At 35.3% G+C, this 12,092-nt stretch overlaps 1 protein-coding gene across 5 annotated transcripts in view; it reads left to right on the top strand.

The window, feature by feature from the left end:
• The window catches only part of LOC110449854 (GRAM domain-containing protein 4-like), a 28,269-nt gene extending 16,177 nt beyond the window's left edge, over positions 1 to 12,092 (top strand). For all 5 annotated transcript variants that reach the window (XM_021497022.1, XM_021497013.1, XM_021496987.1 and 2 more), the window contains exons 12-19: positions 645 to 688; positions 1,584 to 1,690; positions 2,436 to 2,590; positions 3,372 to 3,486; positions 4,069 to 4,159; positions 4,829 to 4,910; positions 8,591 to 8,656; positions 11,449 to 12,092. In XM_021497022.1, the coding sequence (XP_021352697.1) occupies positions 645 to 688; positions 1,584 to 1,690; positions 2,436 to 2,590; positions 3,372 to 3,486; positions 4,069 to 4,159; positions 4,829 to 4,910; positions 8,591 to 8,656; positions 11,449 to 11,664 (876 nt within the window). In that variant the 3' untranslated portion in view covers positions 11,665 to 12,092. The remainder of the gene's footprint in view (positions 1 to 644; positions 689 to 1,583; positions 1,691 to 2,435; positions 2,591 to 3,371; positions 3,487 to 4,068; positions 4,160 to 4,828; positions 4,911 to 8,590; positions 8,657 to 11,448) is intronic.

Genomic DNA, 12,092 nt, shown 5'->3' with positions numbered 1-12,092 from the left:
TCAATGTTTGTCACTCCCAAACACCATATTGTAAAAGCAAATCCACAATCAAGAAGACATATTTTGTTATAATTGTATTCTCTGTAACTGGTAATAGTTATTTTTAACGCAGGTGTACCGTTAAGGTTAATGGGCCTCTTGTTTTCAAATACTTTAACACTACAATTGGGATACCCTTATTACAGAAAGCTTTTAAAATACAAGTACATTGTAAAATACATTATGAATATTCACATAAAATATGCTAGGTATGTAAATGTTATAATTATGAAATACATATCACTAATTTCATAACATTTCCCTTAGATTCTGTATATAATCTAATTTTAAAATAGTATATAAGGAAATACGAACATTTCAGTTGTAAAATACGATTCCATAATTATCACCTCAATTCGTGATGTTTTTTGCTTGTTTGATGTGTGTTGGCGTTGTTATATAAAGGAGTTCTGTGTTCAGTAATAGTTACATACGTCCTCTGACTTGTTGATATTGGTTCAGGTGTATATTCCTAGTGAGCACATTTCAGTCGAATGTGTTTGTAAAACATACTATGTAATTGCCTCGATCATTACCCATATATAGACATATTTCAATAAGATGAAAACGTCAGTCTAGATATGATGTCTTTTTTTACATCTCAGAATGGTCTAAAAGATGCTGCTGATAGCCTCGAAAAAATCAAAAGGTTGGTGTATATTAATTTTGATACGTAGGGTACATATCTAAAATAATGATCATAATTGTGGTTTGATTAGTGTTTGTTAATCAATGCGAGTACAGCCACAACCATAGTGATGAAAACAAACTAACATCAACACATTAGACTGAAATTAAGGTCCTTTATTTAACATCGACTTAATAGATCGTTAAAAGTTAATCAGAAAAAACAACGCCCTTGTGCATGTTTGATAGACACAGGATAAAATCCCACTTCATTTTACTACGGCAGAGACGTCGACACATGTATATGTATAAATAAATTTTATAGGGAGACAAACCGAGTAATTGTCTGTTTTTATTAATGATGTTAAAAAAGAATCATAAATGATGAAGACCTTCTCGGAGTTACCATAGATGATTGTTTAACAGGGGATAATGTGAACCTTTAAGAGAAAAAAAAAGAATTAGACGCATTCAGTCTTTTCTATCAGAATCATCCGGTTTCACGTTTTCAATTATTTTATTAATCCAAATTTTGATTATTGTTTTAATATATAGTATAATAATGTGAGCCATATCTCACTTTGTTTTTATTGTTCTACACTAATTGATAAAGCAGTCATTTGATAGTCATCAAATGATATGAACACACTAAACTTATGTTACTTAAGTATTAAAGTATTATATAGATTTGGTATATATGATATGTTATTTAAGTATTAAAGTATTATATAGATTTGGTATATATGATATGTTACTTAAGTATTAAAGTATTATATAGATTTGGTATATATGATATGTTACTTAAGTATTAAAGTATTATATAGATTTGGTATATATGATATGTTACTTAAGTATTAAAGTATTATATAGATTTGGTATATATGTGTATGTTCCTTATTCCTGTTATATTTGCACAGTTTACTGACATGGCGACATCAAGCTACACGGCAACTATTCAACGGACTGATGTTTGTCTTCATATTGTCCTGCTTCTTACCGTCCCTGTATCTCTTCAAACTTGGAGGTATGTCATCGTGTGTTTTAATCCTGGTCTTTATGTCCTAAATGTAGAGGTACATGTAACTACACATTGTAGTCCCTAGTGTCTTAAATCGTGGAAGTATATGACAAAATTGTCTGTGTATTTCGTACAACTTTGAAGTACTTCATCGCGTTTTTCACCGTCTTAAAATACGAAGTTTTGTAACAGAATTCACAGTGTATTTCAAACTGTTTGAAGGTACATGTATGTAACCATGCATTTATTGTCGTTGAAGTCGTACTGTCTTATAACAAAATATGTAACATAAGTATATCTACGAATGTATCATACACCCTAGTATGGTGATATATTGAAAATAATAATTGAATTCTTCTGTTGTTTAGCTTCTCCGCTTTTGTTTATATACAATAAAAATATAAAGTAGAATATGTTTGATATATGCGCCACTGCTATGTTCCACTACCTACATGAACGTGATGTTTACGAGGATGTGATTGGTTTCTCCTCTTTTAGTCAAAAGTATCCCATTATCCATCTGTTTTCTACTCCTGTCACTTCAACTACGAATGAAAGTTTATGTCATTTAGATATTTAAAAAAATCCTTGTGCACGATTAGTAGAATATTAAATTGGAATGAAATGAATGAAATGTTTTGAAATAAGACAAAATATATTGTTGTAATAAAAATATTTTTCATATCGATGTAAGTTTATATTTGTTTCTTTATAGCTTTATCTTATTCACACATGCCTTTTGTACGTTTAGGATTAGCATTTGGAGTGAAGTTATTCATCATTAACTATTTCTACAACAAGTATCCACGAATCAAAAGGAAGTATGATTCATCGTACAAGATCTGGATGTCTCTGCCGACAGACGCGCAGTATCAACAGGAGTGTATAAAAACAGAGCTAACCAAAGTAAGATATGTAGGTTTTCAGGTAATGTTTTCATGATTTCTGTGATAGACTTCTTATGGACAAGCTTACAACAAGGGTTTTCGAAAGTTAGAGGTTGATGTAGTCTCTGTTCTCTATCATGATCTCAACGAGAAATATGTTATTTCTTTGTGAGATATGACCGTCGATTTGTTTCCATATAATATCGGTTTTCGTTATGGGGATGTGGCATGACTTGGATTTGACATAGATTTACATGGCGGTGTTATTGATGAAGCAGAAAACACTAACATTTCCTAAATATCTTGCCCTATTTTTTTCCAAGTTTTCAAGGATCGACACTTAAATCTCCCTGCTGTTAATATTTTGCTTCAATTTTATCAATTTTGAGGTCAAATTACGGGTTTGTTGACGGCAGTCTCTTGTTTTTATGCACGAGCTGTGTAATTTATGTCATACCTTTCCTTGGCTGTAGCACAAATTCTTAGCGACTTGAACGGAAATGTATGTGTGTGAATTATTTATTTGTTTTAGCTCGTCTTCATGTAGTTACATGAAGTGTTTTGTACAGGATTGTTTTAAAAAATAGCATAATACTCATATGAGCACAATAATCATTTTTGGAAGTCTAAATGAAGATACAATTTTGAATTGACTTTTAATTATAAATAAGTATTGGATAAGGCTAATAATGTTAGGCAGTGGAGCAATGAATTTGAGATTTTCCGCTATACAATGATATTTTAGCTTTCCACACCGTTTCGTAATGTCACAATTATACCATTAATTGTTTTCATTCCAGTACGTATTTGTGGAGTCAGGGAGTGAGCTAGAAGGCTGTGAAACGGAAATTACAAACCAAGACAAGCAGTTCTGTGAACTGTTTTCACTCCCCCTGGCGGAATCCCCTTTATCAGGTAAGTCTATGAATTCACTCCCTCCGACATATTAATCTAATTAACATGCCAGTCTTTAAATTGTTATCACTCCCTCCGATATAATCGCCTTCACCATGTCAATCTGTAAACGCTTATGTATCTCTCCGACAGTATCCCCATACCAGGCTAATTTATGAACGTTTCTTTCTCTGCTGGACTGGCTCAGGAAAAGAATAGACCATACTATCCAAACAGATTGGTCGAAGGCGGTGACTTATGTGCCCCTCCTTCCATCTCCTTCCCCTCTCACCGAACAATCAAACCCTATACCAGGCCAGTCTGTGAATTGTTATTTCTGACCCCGACAATATGTTTCCTCCTCAGAGTTTTTCCCAGAAACGTTAACGCACACTCTGACATTTTTGCTCATTGAAGTGCTTGTCCATTAACGGTTATCACTCCCTCCGACAGTTTCCACGGCAATAGGGTAGTTTGTAGTCACAAACAAGTTAGAAATAAAACTCGATACATAAAGACAATAACATGAATGGAGAAGACATCAAACCAAAAGAGAAATACATCAATGTTTCATTGCTAATAATCCTCTTGTCATTTTGTCAGGCTGGAAAGGTGGTCGACGATGTACATTGATAAATAAAGACAAGGCATTTGCAGCAGGATTGAAGAATGGCAAGATTTATCTCACAAAAAGGTGATGCAGATTATAGTTTGAGTAAATAACCCTTTTGTGAGTGAATTATTACACAAAAGGTGTATTGGTCTGCGTAAATGACAATTTTGTGAGAGAATTATTACACAAAAGCTGTAATACATGTAGTCTGAGTAAATGACGCATGTGTGAGAGAATTATTACACAAAAGTTGTAATACATGTAGTCTGAGTAAATGACACATGTGTGAGAGAATTACTACTCAAACGTTGTAATAGTCTGAGTAAATTACCCTTGGGTGAGTGAATTATTACACAAGAGGTGAAATACATATGTAGTTTTCAAAATCGCCTTTGCGTAGTTGATTTATTACTCAGAAGGTGATTGTAGTTACGATTTTACGCCAAATGCGGTCTAATCCTGCAAAAGATGACCAGTAATAAACATTCAGTATGATATTTTTGTTGTGAATTTGTCACGCAAAAATTAATCGAGTCTTACAAAACGCCCTATTTGACCATTGCAACCAACGTTTAATACGTAATTTTCATATAAAATTCATATTACAACATATTGAGAAATGTAATTGATGTCTTTGGAATTCTAATGACTTTTCTATGTCAGGTGTATTAATAGAGTTATTGCTAGATATATCAAAACACTATCGTAATATATATATATATCAAGTAAGACTCTTATGTTCCCTTTCAGTTTTATTTGTTTTGAAAGGAAAACGTCTCCGTCGCCGAAGAATATAGTTATTCCATTAACAGATATTGTCAAATTCCAAAAGGTAAGTGTAAACCTGTACAACGTATGGACAATAATAATGTAAACCTGTACAATATATTGGCAATAATAGTGTAAACCTGTACAATATGTGGACAATCCTAATACCTGTACAATATATGGACAATACTAGTGTAAACCTGTACAATGTATGGACAATACTAGTGTAAACCTGTACAATGTATGGACAATACTAGTGTAAACCTGTACAATATATGGACAATAATAGTGTAAACCTTTACAATATATGGACAATAATAGTGTAAACCTGTACAATATATCGACAATAATAGTGTAAACCTGTACAATGTATGGACAATACTAGTGTAAACCTGTACAATGTATGGACAATAATAATGTAAACCTGTACAATATATGGACAATAATAATGTAAACCTGTACAATGTATGGACAATACTAGTGTAAACCTGTGCAATGTATGGACACTACTAGTGTAAACCTGTACAATATATGGACAATACTAGTGTAAACCTGTACAATGTATGGACAATACTAGTGTAAACCTGTACAATATATGGACAATAATAGTGTAAACCTGTACAATATATGGACAATACTCGTGTAAACCTGTACAATATATGGACAATAATAGTGTAAACCTGTATAATATATGGATAATAATAGAAAATATAGTTTTTATCGTCGAGTTTGACTTTGATAAAGTCACAAACGTCATTGTGTAGAATCCCATATTTCCTGTACAATATATCAACATACTTTCTATATACCAATACTATACCATCAATTATGTGTTTTGCCTGCTTTCATCCAATACACTGTATGAGGTAGTATGTGTGTTCTAATTTCCAAAAGTCTTAGGCTTGCCTGTTATTCGATCCATTTGACCATAACACCATGTCAATACTATCTGTTGAAATGAAATGAAAAAAATGAAGACATTTAAATGGACATCGACTATTTAGTCGTTGTGCAGTAAATACTTGGTGGTTTGATCTGTAGGTTCAGTAAATACTTGGTGGTTTGGTCTGTAGGTTCAGTAAATACTTGGTGGTTTGGTCTAACTTAGTTTTTAATATGTACCTTCCCACACGATAGCATTTTGTTTTCAAGAAATGAGAATGCTAGGGCAACGAGAACTGAAACAAGTGTTCGGAAAATAACGGCATCTCTTAGTAATGGTGTATGTCTGTTAAATCTTTGTGTAGACAAAACGTAATGTGTTTAACAAATTTTATCGTGGCATGAGGAACATCATTATATAATTGATGAATATAACACAGAACTTTTATGGTGAAATAAAAAGATGTAATAATAGTAAAGTTTTTTCAGTAAAATTGTGAAGTAAAATGAAAGGGAGTTTGTTGTACTAGTATGTCTGTAAAACGTTCGTGGACTTATCTAGTGTTCTGCTTGCGTTAAGTAAGGTTCCTTGCAAATATTAACATTGACCGCAGATTTGTTCTTTCTGAAACACAGGGGTGATAACTTTAACATTATTGTAGTTAGATAATAGGTCGAGTTGGTTTGCGCAAACTAAGCCTATGTGATTCACAAGTAAATGTTTAAGGTGGCTCTACACAACGTCATCAGTGTCCATTTTCGTGACGTTTTTCCGGAAAAACTACAACTCGGACTCAATTATCTCGAACGAAATATGCATGTACACCGTGTCGTCATATCTGTTTTGCGCATCGGGCATTTCAATATCGTAGTGTAAATTATAGTAACACCTGGTAAACAATAGTACACGTGCGTGACGATGATATGTCAACACCCAATATTGAGATTTTGTTGGGAAATGTGTAATCACACGTACTTAAGGAATAAAGCTCGAATACAAAGACATAAAGTGACTCACGGGAAGACACTTACATGAGACCAGACGACTTCAAGAAGGTCACATATGAAATGCATGGAATGCGGACTGATGTGATTTGTGTACCGACTTCACATGTGCATATCACGTGCTTACACGAGTCCACAAGCAGCTTGATGTCGTTACGATTTTCGCTGTTGAGCGAGTTTCGCTCTGTCGATGAAATCATTTTTACAAATGCGGTACACTTCCTCTGTGAAAATAGTGTTTTGTATAATATCAATATCCCTATGAAAATGCCTGGGTGGGTGCATGTTAGAAAGGCATACCATGCGATAGCTTCTGGTCACATAATTATGTACCTGACATGTTGATATACCGTGCGTTAGCGGGCTTTGGAATGATGTCCAAAGTGTCCATGACCGAGAGTAATTTGGTTCCAATAGAAAATTAAGTTGAAAATTTTGATATTATAATTTTAATTTATTTCCATCACTTCTGATATATGTAAAATGAGATAACTGTCATTGTGTAAATTTTATCCCTCTGCAAAACGTTCCGGGGTTTTTTCAAGAAAGAAATCTCACACCAGGACTAAAGTGATTGTAAAAATGTGAAATAAATTAATTATAAAGCCATGGTGTTTATTTTGTTCAATTACCTACTCTTTATGCATGAATCTTTGTGTATTGTTTGTTTTTAGCTTGTAGATAAATACTTTTATCCGTACAATTTCAATAAAAGAAAAATTGTGTAACGTGTTTTATATATTTTGCGATAAATAAAATATTTGTAGAGTCATAAAAAAACAACGAAAATATGAAAATTGACGAAAAGGTGTTTTTTTGGTATTTTCTCCCAAAAAGTCCCCAAACTATCAGAATGCTTAGATTTTCATAAAATCAACTCTACATAATTGCATAAACAATATATGAAATTTGCAACAATTTTGCTGGTTAAATTTGAAACTGGAGCCTCCTTAATATGGCGTTGCACATGTTTCTGCTTTCTCCTTGATATATGTTTTGTTTGTTTATTTCAACAAGATACGCTTCGTGTCACAAGGAAGGTGTTTTATAATGATTTGTTTCTAGCATTTGGTATAGCAAATCCACATTAAGGTCATTGTGTTTGTATGCTGAACCGTTGCTATCTTGCTTCTACCAATCCTTCCCTCTGCCATTTATCGGGTGATTATCTTAATTAATAACAGAATACGAACTCTTCAAATTTTACCAATGAAAGTACATCGCATTAACTGTGTCTTCATTGAAACGTGAATGTCTAGGACGCTATTAATATCATATCCTGATAGACAAGGTAAAAGGTCATGATGTCTTTTTGACGTGTGCTTGGTTGTTGTTTTCGTATCGCAGAATCGTGGCTGTAGTTCATTTATATAAATATATGTTTATTTCTATTTATTGTTTGTACTCCTAGTTCATTCTACGATTTTCTAATTAATATCAAATGACCAACAGTTGTGTCATTATTTGCATGGTGTATCGGTGTATCGATTTAGCTGTCTAAGCTTTACATTATTGGCGTATCGATTGTACAGTTAGTTCCTACGATATTGGTGTATCGGTTTACAGTGATGATCGTGCGTTATTCGTGTATCGATTTTAAAGTGTATACCTTACATTATTGGTGTATTAATTTTACTGTATAATCTGTTAAATCTTGATGTATCGATTTTATTTTAGACCATACAAATTTTATGTACCGATGTTACCGTAAAATCCTTCAATAATACATTATCGGTGTATTGATATTATGGTGTATGATGTATGGTGATATATCGGTGTATGAGATGTTAGTCGTAGAGTATCGATGGATCAATTTTACATTGTATGTCATACATTATAAGTATTTCTATTTTACAGTGCAAGCCATACAGTTTTCTTCCTGGAAATGGAATGGCGATGGAAGTGGTAGTGACTGGAAACAAGGTGAGACATTATCTAACAAAACAGTCCACACTGATAATTACATTTGTAAACTGGGTCTGTTGGAATACGATTAGATTTCATATCGTAAGAGCGGCTCTAATATATACAAGGTGTAAAGTATTTCGTCTGTTCGAAATTGAATGAGTCCGTATAGAATTGCTACTCTGTTAAGCTGTCAAATTATGTTCACCGAACACATTTTCGAATCAAAACCAACAGCTGTGTGAGCGTGTGAGAAGACAATATATTGTAGTTATTAATCCCGTGGTAATTGTACTACAATAATCGGTGCGTCACCGTGATACATCTAATGAGCGAGACAAGCGAGAGTCTGTAAGTCGTCTTCCCGCTTTAGAGAAATCCGAAGTCTTTCCGCCATATCGGCTCCTCCGTTGGAATTTATCAATGAGTCATCGCTCTTCGCTAATATCAGCAGTAATGGTCCGTTAGTCAGTCATTTATAAGAACTTTGACGGGTATATGCCCACCTGATTGTCGATGCCCGATACCAATGCGTCTGTTAGTCTGTTTCAGGTTTCACCATAGGTCTGTTCGATATATCACCGCGTCTGTAAGTCTGTTTTAGATACCATCGCCTCTGTAAGTTTGTTCCAGATATCATCGCCTCTGTTAGTCTGTTTCAGATATCACCGCGGCTGTTAATCTGTTTAAGATATCACCGCGTCTGTAAGTCTGTTTGTTGCAGATATCAACGCGTCTGTAAATCTGTATGAGATATCATCGCGTCTGTATGTTTGTTCCAGACATCACCGCGCCTGTAAGTCTTTTCCAGACATCACCGCAGCTGTTAATCTGTATGAGATATCACCGCGTCTACGGCTGTCACACGTTGTTGCCGTAAGGCCTGGTTCCATCTTCGTTTATTCGGAGTAAAAGATGTCTGTTAACTTATTTTGGTGTTTTGGTGTCTCCTCAGTTCCTGTTGGTATACTTTTGTATTGACTATTGAGGTATTAGTTTAGTTTATGTTTACTTTCATGAATCAAATGGTGCGGTACAATCATATTACTTTGTTAAGTTAAATACAGAACGACAAATTGTTTACTCGGAACAACAACTAACAAAATATCAGGAAAGGTATTATTCCATAAAATCGGACCATTGATACATTTTAAACTTGAGTTACCGCCATTATAAACCTGTACGAACGGGGACTATACGTAAAGCTACTGTAATGCACGTGCACAGATGAACGACATTGTCATTACAATATGACATCCGTACCTATATGCACTGATACGAATGGGACATAATGTGACAACACTGTGACGTCACATATTGTGTCACTTTTAAACATAGGAATGACCCAACAACACTGTTACTACGACGTGACTACACTGTGCTACACTTGTACAGGAGTACGTTAGGGCTTCACGAGCCACTACGACGTGACTACACTGTGCTACACTTGTACAGGAGTACGTAAGGGCTTCACGAGCAACTACGACGTGACTACACTGTGCCACACTTGTGCAGGAGTACGTTGGGGCTTCACGAGACACTACGACGTGACTACACTGTGCTACACTTGTACAGGAGTACGTAAGGGCTTCACGAGACACTACGACGTGACTACACTGTGCTACACTTGTACATGAGTACGTTAGGGCTTCAGGAGCCACTACGACGTGACTACACTGTGCCACACTTGTGCAGGAGTACGTTTGGGCTTCACGAGCCATATGATATATGTCTGGTATTCATCTCTGTCTGTCGAGTGAAGAAAACGCTCTAAATTTCTTTTGCGGTCATCAGGAAAAAGGTCACGTGATCATCCTGTTACCTCGCGTTCAACTTTGGTTTCCAAACAAACATGCCGAACGGGTTGATATCTAAAATAGAAATTTGTATTCCGTCTAATAACTGACTTACTAAAATGTCGTTTTATGGACAATAAATACATTGTATCATGTTTTTCTGATATGCTGCTATACATGTTCCTACTGGTATCATGCTCGTCTGATAGGCTGCTATACATGTTCCTACTGGTATCATGCTCGTCTGATAGGTTGCTATACATGTTCCTACTGGTATCATGCTTGTCTGATAGGCTGCTATACATGTTCCTACTGGTATCATGACTGGTATCATGCTCTTCTGATAGGCTGCTATACAAGTTCCTTCTGGTATCATGCTCGTCTGATAGGCTGCTATACATGTTCCTACAGGTATCATGCTCGTCTGATAGGCTGCTATACATGTTCCTCCTGGTATCATGCTCGTCTGATAGGCTGCTTTACATGTTCCTACTGGTATCATGCTCGTCCGATAGGCTGCTATACATGTTCCTACTGGTATCAAGCTCGTCTGATAGGCTGCTAAACATGTTCCTACTGGTATCACGCTCGTCTGATAGGCGGCTATACATATTCCTACTGGTATCATGCTCGTCTGATAGGCTGCTTTACATGTTCCTACTGGTATCATGCTCGTCCGATAGGCTGCTATACATGTTCCTACTGGTATCATGACTGGTATCATGCTCTTCTGATAGGCTGCTATACATTTTCCTACTGGTATCACGCTCGTCTGATAGGCTTCTATACATGTTCCTACTGGTATCATGCTCTTCTGATAGGCTGATATACCTGTTCCTACTGGTATGCATGTATTCCGAAACAAAAACCACATTATGAACTCGTTGACCATTTTGTTAATGATGAACGACGAGATACATAAGTAGGAGTCACAAGCATATCCTGTTCTATAAAATTTGAAGAAAGGAAGCTATTCATGTTATTTCTGGATAATATCTCGTCTTTATTTTGCAGACATTTATCTTCGGCGGTATCCTGAACAGGGACGAGGCTTATGACCACATCATGGAAACAGGACTTGAAAATATGTTGCCATGGGCAACCGGTGATCCGATATCAATAGACCAAAATGATTCAGGCATGTCACCGATCACACTAAGGAAAAGAAACAACGGCGGACAAAAATTCCGAAATTTTAGCCTTGCTTCAGAGTATTACGATTCTGATTAAGGTTGATTTAAAATACTCTTATACATATACAAAACACATTTATCGTAATGTTAAAAACCTCATATGGGATCATCGAGGCATTAAATTTCTGCGAGCACCGTTTAAATATTGTGGTGCATGGTGTCAGCACTTCTGTGTAAGTGTATGAGAAATGTTTCAGCAATACACGTACGGTGTGTCCATGTCTTGTTTTGTTGGGAAATGTAGTGTCAATCTTTTCCCAGTGGTACATCACTATATCGTTTTATGATTTTAGCCAACACGCTACTTGTAATGTGGACACTTTTCGCTCATGTTATTTCATGTTCCATTTACGCTACAGATGGATTCATGTAGCAGGTATACTGATATAATATAGACATTATATCATTATAATACAGGTATGATATAGGTATGGTACATGTATAAAGCATATTTGATGTACACGA

This window comes from Mizuhopecten yessoensis, unplaced genomic scaffold (assembly GCF_002113885.1).
Source record: "Mizuhopecten yessoensis strain PY_sf001 unplaced genomic scaffold, ASM211388v2 scaffold481, whole genome shotgun sequence".
NCBI lineage: Eukaryota > Metazoa > Mollusca > Bivalvia > Pectinida > Pectinidae > Mizuhopecten > Mizuhopecten yessoensis.
The sequence above is the reverse complement of the archived record's forward strand: the minus strand, read 5'-3'. Positions and strand labels throughout refer to the sequence as shown.